Genomic DNA, 20372 nt, shown 5'->3' on the forward strand with positions numbered 1-20372 from the left:
AAAAAAAAAAAAAAGACAATTTACCCTAAAGCTGTATGTATGTATGTATGTATGTATGTATTTAGTTTTAAGATGGAGTCTTACTCTGTTGCCCAGGCTGGAGTGCAGTGGTGCGATCGTGGCTCACTGCAACCTCTGCCCCTGGGTTCAAGCGATTCTCCTGCCTCAGCCTCCCGAGAAGCTGGGATTATAGGCATGTGTCACCACGCCTGGATAATTTTCGTATTTTTAGTAGAGACGAGGTTTCGCCATGTTGGCCAGGCTGGTCTCGAACCCCTGACCTCAGGTGATCCGCCCACCTTGGCCTCCCAAAGTGCTAGGATTACAGGTGTGAGCCACTGCACCTGGCCAGGCCTGTATTTAATAAAAGGCCTATTTTGGATGCCTCTCCAAGTAAAAGTGTCACACTAGAAGCATCAGACTACTCGCCATGGTAGTTCCATCTGGGACAAGGTCCCACGGCAAGGTTCCCTCCTGATCATTCATTTGCATTTCAAGCATTGGTAAAGGTGGTGCCCATTTCTGAAAAATGTGGGCTATCCTTGATCATGGAAGAGTCATAGTGAAATGGACAAAAGAGATGCCCTAGGTTCTGGATGAAGTACCCAAATATTTCATGAATCAACCTTCTGTAATTGGGCAATTTTATCAGCTGGTCAACACAAGTGAAATGGGTTTATTTTTAGTTTTCCTCATCACTCTAGGTCTCTGCCTTCATTCTTGGCTATGTTAGATTTTGTAAATTTTTAAAATCAGTTGAAAAGACAAGCCAAAATATAGTTATACAAGTGGCCTAATAAATCTTAACAAATGCTTTATGCAAAAATATGGGAATTTCTCCTAGCATGCAGGCAAATTAGAATGACTGCCTGGTTAAGAACTGTTTCACTGCATTAAAAAGCTGACATGTAAGAATACAACCTTGAGCCACAACATACAGCTCATCGATTTCAGTGTATCAGAGCACTATAAAGACCTTGAGTCATCTTAACTCTCAAGGAACAGATATTAACATAAGATTTACTTTACTGAGCTTATATTACCTGGTAGAATGCCAGTGTATGAAAATACATGAATACAACTCTTTTAGTCCTTTTCATTTATCTTTCTTCAATTATACTCTAAGTAGGCAATCATTTAGTCATGTCAGACCAGTGATGTATATTGTTCTATAACATTATTCAATCTTGTTTTGGTCTTTTCATTTAAAACATGGCTGTCCTATGTTTTACATGCCAAAAAAAGTTGGCCATGAGAAGCTCAACTTTATTAAGGTTCAAATGGATGTCTATACTATTTCTGAGAGACCATCTTTTTTTTTTTTTTTTTTTGAGACGGAGTCTCGCTCTGTCACCCAGGTTGGAGTGCAGTGGTGCGATCTCGACTCACTGCAATCTCCGCCTCCCAAGTTCACACCATTCTCCTGCCTCAGCCTCCCAAGTAGCTGGGACTACAGGCACCCGCCACCACGCCCAGCTAATTTTTTGTATTTTTAGTAGACACGGGGTTTCACCGTGTTAGCCAGGATGGTCTCAATCTCCTGACCTCGTGATCCGCCCGCCTCAGCCTACCAAAGTGCTGGGATTACAGGCGTGAGCCACCACGCCCGGCAAGACCATCTTTACTATATTTGAACGTTACATTTGTGATGGGCATAAAAGGCTACTGATACATGACAGTTGATTCATGCTATCTTTCACAGATGAAATCATCAACAGCACCAAGGTTGCTCAGCCTCAGCACTATTGACATTTTGGGACAGATATATCTGTTGTGGGGGATGGCCCAGAGCATCGTGGAATGCTTAGCAGCAACCCTGACCTCTACTCACTTGATGCCAATGCGCCACCCCATCTAGTAACAACAACCAGACATTGCCAGATGTCCCCTGGGAAACAAAACTGTTCCCCCAAACCCTAGTTGAGAACCACTGAGCCATACCCAAATAGAAATGATAAAGGATAAAAATCAGTTCCCCCAAGTACTATAGGCTACAAATCAGATTCTACATAGAACTTTTTCATAATTTTATATTAAAAAATCCAGCCACAGGATGATACAATTTAACATCTAGCCACATCCATTTGGGAATGCAGAGATGGATAAAGAGGCTTTAAAAATACCTCACAAAAGTAAACACAGACCTATACTACCCTGACTTTGCCAAAAATAAGTTTTGGCATAAGATAAATCAAAACATAAACATAGGTGACTGTTTTCTACTGCTTCCCACAAAAGGGGTGGGAGAAACTAAATCAGGGATGTCCAATCTTTTGGCTTCCCTGGGCCACACATAAAATACACTAACAGCAGATCATGAGATCAGGAGTTCGAGATCAGCCCGGCCAAAATGGTGAAACCCCATCTCTACTAAAAAATACTAAAGTTAGCCAGTGTGGTGGTGGGCGCCCGTAATCCCAGCTACTCAGGAGGTTGAGGTGGGAGAATCATTCGAACCCGGGAGGCAGACGTTGCAGTGAGCCAAGATCGTGCCACTGCACTCCAGCCTGGGCAACAAGAGTGAAACTCCGTCTCAAAAATAAATAAATAAATAAATGAAAATACACTAATAGCTGATGAGCTAAAAAAAAAAAAAAAAGAAAGAAAGAAAATCACAAGTCTCATAATGTTTTAAAAAAGTTTATGAATTTGTGTTGGGCAAAGTAGAAAGCATAATTATGTAGCTCACATACACAGTGTAGTTTGTAGATATTTTCCTTTGTCTCACGTGATAATGCTAGGGCAGTGAAAAACAAGGGCTTATTTGGGTAAGGAAACAAAGGCACAATTGAACTTGCTATTCCATGAGTAAGAGGGAGAAGATATTCTAGAAACAAAAAATGACAGAGTAATTCATCGCCCAAAGGGTATTTCTTGCTTTACTAATAGACCAAGCAACACATCCAAATTGCACTGAAAAAGAGTGTGTCAGGGGCAGGGATAGCCTGTTCCACTAGTAAATAATAGTCTGTTCATAAAATAAGCAAACTCAGAAAATTATCAAAATGTCATTCTGCTCTTTATTTTTGGACATGTAGCATGTTTTAACAAATCAGTTTTTCATAGGCAACCTTTTGAAACATCAAAAGAAACACAATATATTTTTCACAAATTCCTCATCACTGTAAATTCACTTTAAAATCAACGTAAGCAGCAGGGTAGAGCAATGTGTTTCCACATACCGACCAGTGCAACACTGACAGTTACAATTAAGGTATCCAGAAAGGTTGAAATTTAAGATTTACGTGAAACAAATTTACTTCCCTTTGTTAAAAAAAAAAAAAAAGAAAAATAATAATTTGCAAATCACATGTTTTACAGGCAAAGGCAACTAACTTTAGATCTTATTTCCATCTCAAATAAATGACAATTTAAGAATTAAATGACAATTTTAAAAAATTAAGCAAACATATAAGGAAAAAATGGTGGCATGCCTCTAAAACCTGCTGAATAGAATAATGGCCAAATATTATAGTTTCTCACTTTACTATGAATATTGGCACTGTTTATTTCATGTTTATATGTGAGTTTCTATGCATAAAAATCCCAATAAGACTGAATAGTTTAAAGACCAGTCCATTTTTCTCCAACAAAACCCCTAACTTCTAGATTTTAAAAATTGCACTCTTGCTTTTGCATTTTAGTACAAACGAAACACAAATATATTTCTTTTATATCAGTGCAACCAGTTAATAGGCATGTTATTTTTTAAAAAGTAATAAATTTTGTGAATGTCGTCATTTTTAAAAATCCTATACAGAATCACAACACTGTCAGAATCTATATAGTGCACCCACAAGTGCCTCATTGTTTTGAATTCACAGTCCTTTTCTCACAAAAACCTTAAGAGTTCAAAGAATTCATAATACACACCATGTGGATAATTTGGGGTTAAAAAACCCATGGCTCTGGGCAACAACAATTACATTTAATAACATCCACCCACAAAGACTGTTCCTAAAATTTTCAACTTAGTTTGCTATAAATAAAACATTCTGAAGTAAAGCCTTTTGCACACTGACAATACTTATCAGACATCAGTGAGGCCACAGTGAAGGGGAATGACTTACATTAAAAGGACAGGGTAGCAGCTGGTTTTGGGATGGCACACCTCGTACATTCTGCTCAGAAAACACGAAGGCATTTATAGAAAACTCAATTATGCACTGAAAAATGTGGAGGGTTTCTCTGCACTATCAACAGTGATATCGGTCCCCAGTATTTAAAAAGCAAAAAATATCTTCATAAACACAACTGAAGATGAAGGCTCTACCTAGGAGAATGCATACAACACGAACAAAGTACTAGTAGTGTGTTGGTGATTTTTTTCCTGGCATTAACTGGCATGAGCATTTTTGGCATGTTGGATATTGATCTCATATCAACCACGATTACGATGAAGTAAGCCATTTGAATGGTAAACAAAGAGTGAATGCACCCCTGGTCCTTAATGGTGGGAAGCATCTAGTTCAACATTCTACACAGAGCAGGGGTTCAAAATGTGCTGGTAACTAATGGACTATCTTACTCAAGGAACCTGTTAATTATATGTAACACCTACTGAGTGAACCTAATAAATGTTTAAAGACATGATTTAGATTCCTAATAAATGTATATGAACATGATATAAAACAGTTCATATAATTGTTGTAGTTCCCTAAAGAAAACTTGTAAACATCTGGTGAGTGTCTAATGGTGTAACATTAAAAACTGGCCAAAAAATGCCCAGAAAACGTTTGGCCCTTCAGCACCCAAAGCTCTCAAAATATAATGTTAAAACATCTCTGCTACAGGGATTTCAGTAGTCTGAAAAATTTCGTACCTGAGTGGCTTAAATGTTCTCTCCTAAATTTTAAATAAGTGCAAGAAGTTTCTACACTCAGGAATTGCATAATTTTTTATCTTTCCTCAACAGAAAATATTGAATGATATAGAGGTAGCATAACTTACTAAATTAACTCTAAAAAAACAAAACCCCCCCAAAAGCAAGGTTATTTTCCATAGTTTTTATAGAACTATTACAAATGTTTAAAATCTTACAATCTAGACTTTCTTCTACCTGGTTTTAGATATCTCATTATTCTCACTCCCTCTTTTACTATGAGAATAGTTATTAGTCCAGGCACCCCGTGGCCCAGTGGCATCTATTGCAACATCAATGACAGAATCTGGAGTCATCCATCTCAAGAAAATGAGGAAGAGGAAGTTGAAAACTGCCAACAAAGCAAAGATGTAGCCTGTTACTGGGCCGCAGTGAGAAATAAGTCTGTCCAGTCGTTTGTCCATTGGCAACACAGCTTCCACTGATACCCGGTCATATACCTGGAGGGAGAGAAGCCAAGTGTGAGCACTTTCACCCATCACCCCATCACCTGCCCCATGATAAACAATGACCCGGTCCTGCAGGAACATTTTATAAACAAATGCAAACAAAAGTTGCTTGTGTTTAGTTGTTGTTGTCATAGTAATGATATCCTTAATGAACTTAATCACGATAATTATTGCCATTTGATTCAAAACTTAATGGGTACTTATTCTGGGCAAGACACCGGGCTAGAGGCTGTGTGATACAAAGAATAAGCCACAGTTCCTCTCCCCTAGGGAGTCACCATCAATTTTAGCCAACTACTAGAATTCCAAAGTCCCTCAAAGTCTGAACAGCTTTTGGGGTCACCACTGTAGGGTCAATATTTAATTCAGCAGTGACTTCAGCAGTACTGAAGCAGGATTTGCCTTTGAAGATTCCTCGACTAAGCTGAGATGCTCTCACTGGCATCTGGCAGACATCAACCACAAGCAGAGAGCTACAATCTAGCATACTTCTGGGAACACGAGGCTCCTCTTTCAACAGCCACATGAGGCTGTACATGTTGCTGAGCATGGATGGTGAGGACATACAGAAGCATTTCATGGATATCAAATAAAAGAAGACAAAGAGATGGGGGAAATTTCAGTAGATAGTATAGGTCAAACGTTGGCAAATGAAATAATGTTTTTTGCTGAGCAAGTAGGTGGCTTGCTTTTTAAAACACTGCTAAGTACTAAGCTCTAAAATATCAAAAAACAAAGATCTTTAAACATACTAATGTCAGTAGATAGTATAGGTCAAACGCTGGCAAATGAAATAACGTTTTTTGCTGAGAACTTGAAGTAGGTGGTTTGCTTTTTAAAACACTGCTAAGTACTAAGCTCTAAAATATCAAAAAAACAAAGATCTTTAGACATACTTGTTCAGAACACATCAAATGGGCCAACATTCATATTTTGTAATTTGAGTATTACTTGTGCTTAATCTCATATATTAGACCTTTAAACCGTCTCCTTTTGAACTCAAGAAAGTTATAACATGCAGTGCATGTTGTACAGGTCAACAGCCCTTGAAAGGTACGGCATGTTTTCATCCAGCTCTTTTACCCTAAGGACGTTCTGAATACAAACATTTTAATCAGAATTATGTTGAGAATTATGCTGAGACTGGTGAATTGCAATTGAAAAAGTATGTTTACAGCATGAACTCCAAATTAATTTCATGATCAATTTCCTAAATAGCACAGTTAAACTAAGAAGGAGGAGTTGAAATGAATTAAAATCTCATAGGGTTAAAAGAGTAACTACAAATTGACTTTTTTGTCCAGCTTTATTTCAGGTCAATTAATCTACTTACAGTTTTAAGTGATAAAATAACAATTTACTACTATGAAGAGAATATTAGCGATGACAATCCATTACAGGCAAGGATTTACTTTTTTCTAAAAGTGTATTATAAATCACCGCAGAATTTAAAAAAATACAGATGCTGTACCATTAAGTGTAACTAAAAGAAAAATGTGGTTACCAAAAAAATCCCAATTAGCCCCTTTAATATATGCTGTCAAACCGTCACCATAGTTCTTTCCCTGTTAACTTATTACCTACAGTGGCTCAGGCTTCTGGGGTTTATATGATGTCAATCAAGAAGGTCAAGTCACAACTTACAGTGCCGTGGTTCTCAAAGGGAGTGGAGATCAGGATGGTATCATCAAAATAACCTGTCTAACCAAATATCCCTGCCAATTATACCCCCAATTCTATCTCTGCTCCTAAAGGATAACACTGGAATCTAGGGAGTGGTTGGGGAGGCAGGGGGACATCGAGATGGAGTAGAGAGAGTCTGAAAAGGCTGCCCGGGGACTCTGACATGTACTCCCAACAGGTAAGCACTAGACTCCAACTTTCCATGTTTCATATGGGGGAGACAGTACAAGACTTGCAGAAGGTCAGAATGTCTCAAAATGCTTCAGTCAAAAATATTTGACTGTTGCAAACATCTCATGTTTCAATGGAAAATGTGTCAGACAATTTTTAGAGATAAGTTTTTAGAACTTCCATTCAAATATGAGTTCATCTTATATACTGGAATTCATCATTCAAACCAAGTAAGAAAGCCTTACAGTAAAGAGCTATTCTCCTCAGCTCCAACTTGCTATCTACTCTAGGCTAAAAACTCATTGCTCCACTGAATATCACGTTGGTAGCATTACTCTGAACTACTACCTTCTCCATGTTCCATCTGGTTATCTTTCTGGTTCACAGTTTCTACACACTAAGAAGCTGAGTTGTTTCTGTTCAGCTTGTTACATGGTAATAAGAGGCATGAGGCAGAGAACATCATGAAAAGGACGTAAAGGATGCAACTGAGAATAAAAGCAGTCCCTAATTCAAATTCAGGAAGCATTTCCCACAACCGTAATCTCCTACCTAAGGGTGTTAATCTATTTCTTATACCCGTCCTTTTGGAAATTCTCTGTTGCTGCTTTTTATTTGTGATTTTTCCCACGTTTGTCACGTACATTTTGAATTCTAACTTACTATGTTCTCAATCAGCCCAAAGATGCAAAAATCCTTTTCCTGGAGAAAATCACAGTAGTTAGCAAAAGGGCTACAAGAGGTTTAGGAAGTAGCCTGAATTAAATATTCACAAGTTATAAAGTTGCTGCAATCAGCAAAAGCATGCATTTCCTAATAGAGTTGTTTGCTTTAGAATTATCAACAGCTTCAAGAAAATATCTAAGAGTAGACTTAATACTCGGCTTGTCTCTACTCACTGTGACTTTTAGAAAATTTTGTAACTTCTTTATGCCCAGTTTAATGAGGGGGCTAGACTGTATTACTGCTATTTTCAAATGTCAAGCGCAATAATTTGACTACACACTTAGCCCGGTGTGTGTACCAAAATCTGTTTCTTTTCATCTGGAAGAGATTTCATCAACCTAAGCAATAGAACAGAAATGGTAAACATCTATGTAAGAAAAAGCAAATGTGTACGTGAAACATCAAGTAAGAGTTCAGACACAATCTTTTCTCAGCATGTGACATACCTTTTCCGTTCTTTCCGCAACATTCCTCCAGGTGTAGAAAGTCTTTACTATGTTATGGATGTTTTCTGGAGCCGGCAATGTCCCTGACTTCAGTTGGAAAATAGCCTTTTCCAATCCTTCACATAAAGATTTTACTGAAGGCTCACATAAAATAATAAGGTTTTCTGGAAGCACCTCAGGAATTCCACCAACTCTGGTACTTACAACCTTAAAAAAGAAAGAAAGAACACATACTCCACCATAATCATAACTCAGGAAGATCAACAAAACCAGTTACAACATTATTATGGAATGTGTCTCATTATTTTTCAAAATACACAGAAATCCCAACCATGAATGCCCTCAAAGCTTTTTACCTGTAAACCACAACTGGCTGCTTCCACGATCGCCATGCAGAATGCTTCAGTAAGGGAGGTATTCAGAAAAATATGTCCTTGAACTAAGACATTTCTAACATCCTTGTGTTCTAAAGCTCCCAAAAGACGCACCCTGATTTTTTAAATGAGAGGGGAAGAAAGGAGTGAAAACTCATGCTACAAAAGAAATTTAATTTATAAACCAAGTCTGCTATTTATATTACACTGAAATTCTTATTGCTGCTAATGTTCTCCACCTCAAAAGATTAGTATCACCAAACACTGATCTAATAGAAACAGCCTTATAAAGCAGTTGGGTTAAAACTCATACAGCGAACATTATTTCTAACTTTTGTTACACATATCAAACTTTACCTTCTCCAAAACTAGTTTGCATGTAATAATATTAATAAACTTTGATAATTAAATGTTAAAGTGCCATCTCTAAACAGGAAAATGGCCTTTTTATTAAAATTGATGCTTTACACGTACATGCCTTGTGTTGTGTAAGTTATTGAGGAAGAGACTTGTCCAAATCTGTATGTGCAGAGCAATTTACATGATTTGAGCCCTATTACTTAAATCACTACAAAGTATGGCCTGGAAATCTGCAAACGCTTCCAGTTAAAGCAGTTGTTTTTTGTGCCTTTCATGGTGCCTCCAACAATGGCCCCCCAAAGTCAAATAATATTGGGCTAATGGAAAAAATAAAATTGTGAATTCTTTAACTAGGTTTCCTATTTTATATAAAAATTCTGAAAACAGTCCTTGCATTACATTTATATCAATTATATGTATATCAATTACATGTAGGAGAAGCAACACACCTAAGGTATGCATGCAGTTAAAACCAAATAGAGATAATTGACATCTTCTCCCTCAAGACAACATGAAATTCATCAATACCTGTCATGCAGCTGGTATCTTTCCCGAACTTCTTCCAAAATGATTCTCTTTGGTCCCTCTCCTCCAATTATGAAATTTAAATCTGGATATTTCTGACAGAGTTCAGGTATTATACCACTAAGCAAATCGATCCCTGAAAATATAAAGTTGAATGTTGGAGATATTAATATTTAAACTTAAAAAAATTCACCAGAACTACTGAGAATCCACTCATTTTGAAAAGTATTAGCTATGCACTCCATAAAGGAGAGAAACTCTCTTAAACCTTTTCCAGGAGTGGAATTGTTTGCAAACTGGCAGTGGTCCCCCAAGAGTTACAATTCTTGAAGACGTAGACCTTGACATGCATTACCTTCCACACACCCAAAATATGCACTATTCTGTTTCATCTCAACAGACTATTCTTTAAGTTATTCACTTGTGTTTACACATTGGGTACTTCTAAAAAAGGTACATTTAAGGTGGCTAAGGTTTGAGTTCGTTTTCTCCAGAGTAGGCAGCTGATTGGAGATCTGGGTCTTGTCCCAGCTTTTTTACCAACAAGCCCGTTGATCGTGGGGAAGTTTCATGATCTATAAAATAAAGATACCTATGTACCTAAAGTCTCTTTCAGCTATAAAATTCTAGCAGTCTGTGATTCCACTTACTGCCACAGGAAAAGGCTAAGCAACGAAATCTAACTGCTGCCTCCACTTTGTTTAAAATGTGGCTGGTACAGAGAATTTTGCAGTGAACACTACACTATCAGCAAAATTTAAGTTCAAACCAGCTATAGCCCACTTTCCTGGAATGGGGGTAAATGAAGGCAGCAGGGCATCAACTGTTAGATCACTACAGTCCATAGAACAAAAGGATGCATCTTGGTTCCTTTTTTCTCCAAAATGATTTTCTTATAATATATAAACACAATCTCAGGTAATAGAAAACAATAAAGTAAATCATGCCCTATTAGTCTGAAAAAGTGAGTGGCTATCCAAAGTCACAACAATGTCAACACTATTTGAGAATCTAGTTCATTAACAATTACAAATCGTACATATTCAAAAGTAAGAGTAGGCAGGGCACGGTGGCTCACGTCTGTAATCCCAGCACTTTGAGAGGCCGAGGCAGGCAGATCACGAGGTCAGGAGATTGAGACCATCCTGGCTAACACGGTGAAACCCCGTCTCTACTAAAAATACAAAAAATTAGCTGGGTGTGGTGGCGGGCACCTGTAGTCCCAGCTACGTGGGAGGCTGAGGCAGGAGAATGGTGTGAACCCGGGAGGCGGAGCTGGCAGTGAGCCGAAATTGGGCCACTGCACTCCAGCCTGGGCGACACAGCGAGACTCCGTCTCAAAAAATAAATAAATAAATAAAAGTAAATATAAAATAATACACCTAGAGCTAAGTTTATTAATTTTAAAAATGCACCTACACATAAGAATTGTATTTCTTAATCTTCCACCCCAAATAGGCAGATATTATAAAATAGATGACAGGAGAAATGACATATATATCTATATATATATATAGATATATAGTCATTTAAATTAAATAATACAAAGTAGAATTCATTAAGTAAACTCTGCTAGTACTTTCCAACTATTATTGTATGTATCAAAAATTCCCACGTAGCTTTTCTGAATATGAAGGCTTCTCATTAAAATCATAGCTATCTTTGTTTCATGTCTACTACCAAATCACTCAATTGGATTTCTAGATAAACGAGAAGGTAGTTTAATGACTTTTAACATTTAGTCTCCTACAATTCCTTCAATCCATTTTCTTCCTCGCCCTATTCTTTCTCATACAAGGTTAAGAGCCCATTCTTCAAACAAACAAAAAACATAGAGCAATAGTCATAAGTGATAATAGCTAACAGTAACTGAGTGCTTGCTATGACAGGCAATATACTTTAAATTCATTATGTCATTTAATCCTGACAACTATCTCATAAGAAATGCAACTGATTACTATTACCAATGATCTATACTCTTATTCTAAGAATAAAAGCTTTTCTCCACCACTATAAAAAAATTTATTCTGGAGCCTCTAAGAAGAGTATAATGCAATGGAACCTAGAGACTTTCAACTGCCATGTGAACACAAAACAGACAATGAAAATCTCTCATTCGAACTGTTTTTAAAGTTCAGTCTAACAATACTTTTAAGAACCTTCTGATCTATACCTAGGATATGAGTGGCTGGGCATGGGTGGAGGAAGAGGATACCTTAGCTCAAGAAAAGCTGGACTCACGTGTGTCATCTCTGTTACTTACTGTGTAACCTGGGTGAGTTACTTACCCTCTCTGAGACTCAATTTCATGTAGATAACATCTACCCTACAGTTGTTGGGAGGGTCAAATGAGGTATTGTACCACGAACAGGCTTTATCAACTGCAGAATACAAATGTAGGTTGTCATTACCACTACAGAAGGAAGCAGGCGAGCGTGCCTACACATGCAGAGTGCTGGTAAATCCTGACTGAGAGCAAAACAGGCTTGGAAGAGGAGGCTCAGGAAAAAGGCAGCCAAAAAGCCTGGATAAGGAAAACTTTGATTTATCCTCTCTCTCACTTAAGACATTCCAGTGGGACTTTGATATCTGGTCCAATAAACTCCTAGGGAAATTAACTTGTTAATAAAGAATGGACCATTAATACAACTACTCACTTTTGGGCTACAAGTATGGCTGTTCCTTCTCAGAATGTTACTTTCTGCGGGGTGCCTGGCATCCGGAGAGGGTTCAACAAATAACTGTTCAATTACTGAATTGAGTACAGGAAAGGCCATACCATCACTCCATTGGTGGTTAGCTCAGCTGGTTAAAATACCACATTAGGGAAGTAAAGGTAACAGGTTTAATCTTTGCATGGGTAGTTAATTTTGCTGATCCTTGATCACACGTGTCATACTCTTTCTCAGCTAGCTATCTCAAGAAGATAGGCTATTTGGTTAAAAAATAAATTAGGTACATTTCCTAAGTTACAAAAAAACACATCACTAATGTCCCAGGAGGAATTCAGAATACAGAATGCCAGTCAGTTCACATGTCCCTGATTAAAGAATGAAAGCATGTCCTTGCCTTCAAACCAGAAAATGAAGTTCAGGCCAAGTTTCCTTGCCAACCTCCACTTAAATGGACTGCTGGGTCAATCAAGGTTCTCCATTCCAAACGTAAACTGACCAAGGCCCACATCTAGATTTTAGGCCACTCCCTAGCACACTGGCACACCACTGAGTTCACTCCTTGTCAAGAATCAGTTGTTTGTTCACACATGTGTTTGATGTCAGTTGTACTTGTTATCGTCGTGTTGAGTAATTTAATTCAATATCATATAAACTGACAAAAAGAGGTTCCACAAAAACTAAGCTGAACAGTTTGAAAAATCCAATAAAGGAATGTCACAGAAAAAAGTTCTTGGCAGATGAGGGGTGTCCTAAACTACTGTATAAAATTGAAAACAAATTAAAACTCCTGAAGCATATCAGTTCATACGCCTTTAAGTTCTAACCCCACTCAAAAGAAACTCAAAGTAGCAATGGTAGATTACGTTTGATGAAGGAGAGGGTACAAGATGCAGCTGAAACCAGTGGCCCAGCACTCAAAGCCTGCAATCCTACATCAAACTACTGGCAACTCAGTGTGTATTAATATTTTGAGTTTAATTCAAATATTAACTATTTAAGGGGGTATGTATTTATGTATTTTTTTTAATGATTCCCTACTATAAATGACACTTTTGATTAGTGGACAGGTTTTCAGATAGCACTAAGACACTGTTTTTTATAACCAGACTGTGTCAGACTTTTAGTAAACAAGCCTCCACACATTCAACTGCAGTGTCCATTAAGTGCTGTAGAGGTACAAAAAACAGCCTCCTTGGCCAGGTGCAGTGGCTCACGCCTGTAATCCCAGCATTTTGGGAGGCCGAGGCAGGCGGATCACGAGGTCAGCAGTTTGAGACCAGCCTGGCCAACACAGTGAAACCCTGTCTCTACTAAAAATACAAAAAATTAGCTGGGCTTGGTGGTGGGCACCTGTAATCCCAGCTACTTCGGAGGCTAAGGCAGGAGAATCGCTTGAACCTGGGAGGCGGAGGTTGCAGTGAGCTGAGATCGCGTCACTGCACTCCAGCCCGGGGGGTGACAGTGCGAGACTCCGTCTCAAAAAAAAAAAAAAAAAAACCAAAAAACCTCCTTGATAATAGTAGACAGTTACAAACTAGGCTAATAGTTTATAGGAACTATCACTGAGCCCTTGCGAGGTTCCCGATGTTGCTTAAATTACACAAATGAAAAAACTGAGACTTAGAGATGTTAAGCAACTTGTCCTCGATCACACAGCAGGCCAGACCCATCATCTGATCCCAGGACATCTAATCCCCTTTTCTTCATCACTTACCTGCCAATATGTTATTATTGTCTTATACATAATGAAATGAAACAAGCAAGCTACAATACAGTAACGTGCAGAGCAAGCCCACTGATTTTCAGTATATGTACATACACATAAAAAAGACAGGAAAGCTATATATCAAAATAGTCATTAGGGTATCTCTGAATAATACAGTTACAGCTGATTTTAGTTTTCATCTTTGTGCTTTTCTTAGTTTCCAAAATATCTGCGAAAAGACATTACTTTGGCAATCAGAAGAAAAAAGCCATCTGTGAGCTCTGCCCTTTACTTCTTTTTTTTCTTTAGAGATGGAGTCTCGTTCTGTCACCCAGGCTGGAGTGCAGTGGCACGATCTCGGCTCACTGCAAGCTCCGCCTCCCGGGTTCACACCATTCTCCTATCTCAGCCTCTGGAGTAGCTGGGACTACAGGCGCCCACCACCATGCCCGGCTAATTTTTTGTATTTTTAGTAGAGACAGGGTTTCACCATGTTAGCCAGGATGGTCTCAATCTCCTGACCCCGTGATCTGCCTGCCTCAGCCTCCCAAGGTGCTGGGATTACAGGTGTGAGCCACCGTACGCGGCCTGCCCTTTACTTCTTTACCACATGTGCGGGACTGTTTTAATTTTTAAAAAGATCTGAAATTTAACAGCATCAGGTTATTCTTATTTTTAGTAACCATTAAAACATCAAAGATTGGGGGACAGCATTCACCACCATCCTGAAAAATCTCTCTTCTTGGATATATAAACCAATATTAGAACTTTGCTATAATTTATAGCATTATAAAACCATAAAACAAAATGAAAAGTCAAACAATCATTATATACAAGTATTCAACAGCTTTCTATAGGGAAAAAAGTCTACAATGCAATTATAGCTATCATTTCATTACCTTTTCTGTAAACAAGTCTGCTGACAACAACAATAGTTATACTATCATGCCTTCTAAATGGGTCTGGAGTGAAGTCAGTAGGATCTACAGCATTAGGAATGACGGACACTATTTCAGGATTCAGTGCTGCTCTTAGTACAGTATTTTCCTTACTAGTATAAGACACACAAATGATGTGGTTTGTATCACAAAGAGACACGGTTAGAAGCTTGTTTGTAAGCACCGAGCTGACATCAGCAAATCCAAAAAGGGAATGGTCCGTGAAGACTGTCTGAAGCCCCATTGTCTTGGCGTGGAAGAGAGCATCATGGGCCATGGCAGAAAAAGAACTATGTGAATGGATTATCGTGACTCTCTCCCGAACAAATATGTACCTGAGCAATGGCAGACTGTGAAAGAGGGTCGTGGCTGTAGACTGGTTGTACATGACTTTCAGAGGCAAGTAATAGACTTTGAGGCCATTAGTGAGGTAACGGATGCCTTTTCGATTTCCATAAGCATGGGTGACAATTATAACCTTATGCCCTCTTTCAATCAGGCACTGAGAGAGCTGGTAAATGTGGCTTTCCACGCCTCCCATATTTGGGTAGAAAAAGTCAGACACCATGCATATATTATGGGTACGGGTTCTACATGTGTAAAGACTTCCAGGGCTAACCCGAAAGAGTGTAGCTGAGGCAGGGTGGCCATCCCCAGCTCCTCCTCTACAGGCCATGCTGAGACGGTTTAGACATCAGTTCTTAGAGCAACCCAGTTAAGAGATGTGTCCTCTATTACCTGAAAAAGAGTAAAACAGGATCTCAGCTCAGAAACAAAACACATTCCATATTACAAATCCAGACATAGATACTGTTTTAATGTTAATGTAAATTTGTTAGCTTTCCCCAGAATTAAAAACAAAGCATATCATCAATTTACTCATTGGACGTTTACTTGCTTGGCATTTACATACAACAAAACTAGGTTCTACGATGTCTTAATTTTGCCCTAAAAATACTGCTACATGTAACTTTAAACAGTAAGTTTGTTACACCACAGCATATCACGGTTTACCATGTTAACAAACCAGTCTCTTCCAATAATTAAGTATATATACACACATACATACACACGTTTATATATTTCCCCTTTACTCTTACACTTTACCAGCTCCTATTAATACATATTAAATGGCCACTATACATCAGCTACTACATGCTAAGACTCTTCTATATCTTACTGCAGCCTCACCAAAACTCCATGAGTTATCAACTCCATCTTATAAATGGAAAGTCTAAAGCTTAAAGGGGTTAAAAAATTTGTTCAGTTATTCAGTGCTTAGAGGTAACACAATGCAGCAGTCTGATTCATTAGCGGTCATGTCTTCTGGTATTTATGCCCTTCTATAGTACAGTCCCTTCCCCTTGCATTTGGACCTGGTTTAGCCCATAGAAGGTAGTGAAAGTGATGTGCAAATTTTTGGCCTCAGCCTAAAAAAGGTGTGGTGGTTTCCAAGGTGTGGTGGTTTTCACTTGTGCACTCTTAGATATCCTAAGCCAACATGTAAGAAATCCATCTACTGTGCTAGAGGGGCAAGGGAAGAGACAATATGGAGAAGGGAGAGCTCCGAGACTACATGGAAAGAGCCAGAGGCCCAGCCATCCAGCCAACTTACCAGCTAAATGCAGCCTCCTAGTGACCACTGGCAAGACCAAGAGAACCACCCAGCTGAGCCTAGCTCACTGCAGTATCATGAAAAATAACAAAATGGCTATTGTTTTACATCGTCTTGGGGTGGTTTGGTAAAAAATAACAGACAACTAAAACAGGCCAGGATCCCAACTCGGTTATACTGGTCCACTGCCTGTTTTTGTAAAGTTTTATAGGACCATAGGTGTGCCCATTCATTTATGTGAATGGCTACTTTTGTGCTACAAGAGCAGAGTAGCTGCAACAGAGACCATATGACCCACAGAGCTGAAAATACTTACCATCTGGTCCTCTACAAAAGTTTGCCAACCCCTGCTCTAGAGCTTAGCCACTGATTCAATTAATCTCATAAAGTTTTGCTAGTATTACCTTTGTGGTTTACACTAAAACACACCCGGAGCTCGAATTATCTTTTTGAGAGCACCTTTTTCAAATGTCACCAGAGCACATGCTGCAAACAATCCATATGTTCTCCTTCCTTATTCAAAGAGGGTGATTATTTAGGCCGGGTGCGGTGGCTCACACCTGTAATCCTAGCACTTTGGGAGGCCGAGGTGGGTAGATCACCTGAGGTCAGGAGTTTAAGACCAGCCTGGCCAACATGAAGAAACCTCATCTCTATTAAAAATACAAAAATTAGCTGCGCATGGTGGTGCCTGCCTGTGGTCCTAGCTACTCGGGAGGCCGAGGCAGGAGAATCGCTTGAACCCGGGGGGCGGAAGTTGCAGTGAGCCGAGATCACGCTGCTGCACTCCAGCTGGGGCGACACAGCGAGACTCATCTCAAAAAAAAAAAAAAAAAACAAAAAACAAAAAACAGAAACACAAAAACCAAAGAGGGTGATTATGTAACTGCTCCCTTCACTTTTTAAACTTTTCTATCAGTTATGCAGGCCTTTCAAACTCAATGAGTGTCCCTCCCTTCAGTGTGGTGTCTAAAGATAAAGGCTAAACTAGAGATGGGCTGTATCTGGGACCATTTTCTCAATTTAAAGTGCGAAATGTTTATCTCAGGGGTCCCCTAAAGCCTTATTAATGTGAAATGCCCACTCAATATTTAGTACTATTGTACATTCTTAGACATCTAAAGCTAAAAAGAATCTTGGATATCTAGTCAGAATCTTCCTCAGCTTTACAAATGAGATTTCCAAGGCTCCAGAAAACAAACAACTATACGATGAGAAGCCATCCTAAAGCTCTGAGTTTCCGGTTTCACCTGCAAACTCAGAAAATGCCAATTAACTGTATGTGCAAAGGCTTAACTGTCTAGTCTCTCCAACAAATTCATCTACTTTTTTTTTTTTTTTTTTGAGACGGAGTCCCACTCTGTTGCCCAGGCTAGTGTGCAGTAGAGCGATCTCGGCTCACTGCAGCCTCTGCCCCCCGAGTTCAAGCGATTCCCCCACTTCAGCCTCCTGAATAGCTGGAATTACAGGCGCACACCACAACGCCCAGCTAATTTTTGTATTTTTAGTGGAGACGGGGTTTCATCATGTTGGCCAGGCTGGTCTCGAACCCCTGACCTCAGGTGATCCGCCAGCCTCGGCCTCCCAAAGTGCTGGGATTACAGGTGTGAGCCACCGTGCCCGGCCTCATCCACATTTTAAACATACTCTCAGAAAGACTCCAGAAGTGTTTGTTGACCCGAGTTTAGTAATTAAGATTCAATATTACCAAATATTGAAATTCCCCAAGTTTGTACTTTTAGGTGGCTTAACTAACATTTTCTTACTATGGTCACCTAAACCTGAACTTCCAGTTCTACCAGTTTTAAAAGATGAACGACAGCAAAAACAGTAATGAACCAAATGATATCATTTAAAATTTTGTCATTAGTCTGCAACGTTCTGTGAGGAGTCTGCCCACTTCCACCAGGTTTTCACTCCAAACATCTTTGACATAAAAGTTCAATATGCTGAACAATCGCAGAATCTTAGCTCTTAAAGCCGAAATGAGGCTTGGAGCTCTAGTGAATACCTCTCTTGCTTTACAAATGAGAAGCCAGACAAGTTGAGTGATTTGTCCAAGGTTCCCACCCAGCCACTTAAAGTGGCAAAGAAGACATTACCGTAAAATTCTCGACCACGGCCAACGAGCCCCGGGCAATCATTAGCAGTAGAGGTTCCTGAAGAACCTTAGGGAGACCTGGCAGGAGTTGTGGGTCAAGAGAATGGTACTTCCACCGACAATTCCTGGGCACTGTCTGAGCTTCATTCCCTGATTCCCTGAGAGGTCGCTGGGGAAACGCTCGGGCCAAGGAGGGGATACCCCTGCTCAGACAGCGACCCCGCTGGGTTCATGGCGGGGACTGGCCAGGCCCAAAGAGAGAAGGAAAACAGCCAGAGAGTGGACGTTGGTCTCAGGCCCGGGGTTCCGGAGATCCCAGTCCCTCGACCCACCCGCCTGAGCCAAGGAACCCAGCGCGTCCGCCCTAAACGCACCCTCAGCCCCAACCTACTCTGGAGACCCTCCGACCCAACTTCCGGGCTTCGAGCCGGGTCGGTTTCATCCCCTCCACCACCCGCCACGATCCCACGCGCGCAGAACAGCCCCATCCGAATGCGGCCCACAGCGCTGGAGGGGGGCGGCGAGACGCGCACTCACCGGTGAGTTCCATGGCCGCCAGTGTCCGGACCTCCCGCGGCTGCAGCCGGAGTCCCTCCCTGCTGTCCCGCAGCACCAATCTAAGGCGTCCGCGCCCAAGGGCCGCGCCCCCGAGGCAGCCAATCACAAAGAGGCGCTGAGGTCACGTCCGAGAGCGTCGCTCTGTCGTCCCCACCCTTAAGCGCGGGATGCAACGTCAGCGCGCGCCTGCGCCCGTCTCCTAGAAGCGGCAGACGGTAGGGTGGGTGCGCACCCTGGTTTCCTGGTTACAGCGTCTCTATTCCGGACGCCAGTTCTCTCCGCGCTTGCTTCTGATTGGAGAGACTTTTTGTTTGTAATCAGCTGTGCCATCGCAAAACCTTGCCGGTTCTTACCGCTCTGGGACGTTTGCCAGATAAATAAATAAAAATACACAAATAAAAATACACAAAAAGTCAAAACAGATGAAACTATGAAGTTTTAATTTCAGATAAAGCACAAATGATGTTTAATACTAGCATGTACCAAATATTGGGGACTTCACTACACAATTATTCGTTTTTTATCTGACATGTAAATTTAACGAGACATCTTGTTATTTATATGGCAACTCTACACTCTGAGGGAAACATACGAGGTCTGATCTGAAATATCAACTCCCACTCGAACTGGTTCAACTAGTTATGATGGTGCTAGACTAAGAAGCTAAAGAATCAGTGAGAGTGGTGTGATGGTCATCTATGCGTCACAACTGGTACTTGGAGTCCCCCATCCCTGCCATACGTGCATTTTCGAGAACAAATTCCTTTCTGAGTACCATCACCGCCACCATTACTGGCACCCATTTTATTAAGCCTAGTGTAAGCCTATTCATCCCTGAAAATGTCTGCTCCTTTCTGATGCTTTCCCCAAGCCTCCAGAGAATGAAATACTCTCACTTTTTAATTTTAATAGTACTTTGGCCATATGCTGGTATAACATTTATCAGATGATATTCAAGTTGTTTGCCTGATTGCATTCTCCCTCCTCACCCTGATCCTTGATTACTTGTCTCTTGAGATCTCACATGGACTTCTTTCTGAAAACGGAAATTGTATTTGCTTGTTAAATGTCTGCCTTCCCTGCCAAATAGTAAACTGAGGCAGGATCTGTTCTTAGTAATGGATGGTGAGGAAGTTTTAGTTTAATACATGAATTTCTTTACCC

General features: G+C 40.0%; 1 protein-coding gene across 4 annotated transcripts; it reads right to left on the reverse strand.

Annotated features, from left to right (window-relative positions):
- Positions 1-2992: 2992 nt before the first annotated feature.
- PIGA (phosphatidylinositol glycan anchor biosynthesis class A) lies at positions 2993-19241 on the reverse strand. Of its 4 annotated transcripts, none has more exons than XM_032756611.1 (7): positions 19188-19234; positions 14896-15672; positions 9620-9752; positions 8714-8846; positions 8358-8564; positions 8192-8249; positions 5238-5322 (listed from the first exon to the last, which is right to left on the reverse strand). In XM_032756611.1, exons 2-6 carry the CDS (start codon positions 15608-15610, stop codon positions 8226-8228), a joined length of 1212 nt encoding a protein of 403 aa, XP_032612502.1. In that variant the 5' UTR covers positions 15611-15672; positions 19188-19234; the 3' UTR covers positions 5238-5322; positions 8192-8225. The 4 variants fall into 4 exon arrangements, with proteins under 4 accessions (XP_032612501.1, XP_032612504.1, XP_032612502.1 ...); XM_032756612.1 differs by having other exon boundaries at positions 5248-5322; positions 8210-8249; XM_032756610.2 differs by lacking the exon at positions 8192-8249 and having other exon boundaries at positions 2993-5322.
- Between the last annotated feature and the right edge of the window lie 1131 nt (positions 19242-20372).

Source organism: Hylobates moloch, unplaced genomic scaffold, assembly GCF_009828535.3.
Source record: "Hylobates moloch isolate HMO894 unplaced genomic scaffold, HMol_V3 SCAFFOLD_7, whole genome shotgun sequence".
In the NCBI taxonomy this organism is placed as follows: domain Eukaryota; kingdom Metazoa; phylum Chordata; class Mammalia; order Primates; family Hylobatidae; genus Hylobates; species Hylobates moloch.

Excerpts from the sequence above, each read along its gene's own strand:
- PIGA (XM_032756610.2), bottom strand. The coding sequence starts at position 15,610 with ATGGCCTGTAGAGGAGGAGCTGGGGATGGCCACCCTGCCTCAGCTACA. Across the intron at positions 8,847-9,619 it reads AGATACCAGCTGCATGACAG|GGTGCGTCTTTTGGGAGCTT; the intron begins GTATTGATGAAT and ends TTAAAAAATCAG. Across the intron at positions 5,323-8,357 it reads TTGCGGAAAGAACGGAAAAG|GTATATGACCGGGTATCAGT; the intron begins GTATGTCACATG and ends CTCTCCCTCCAG.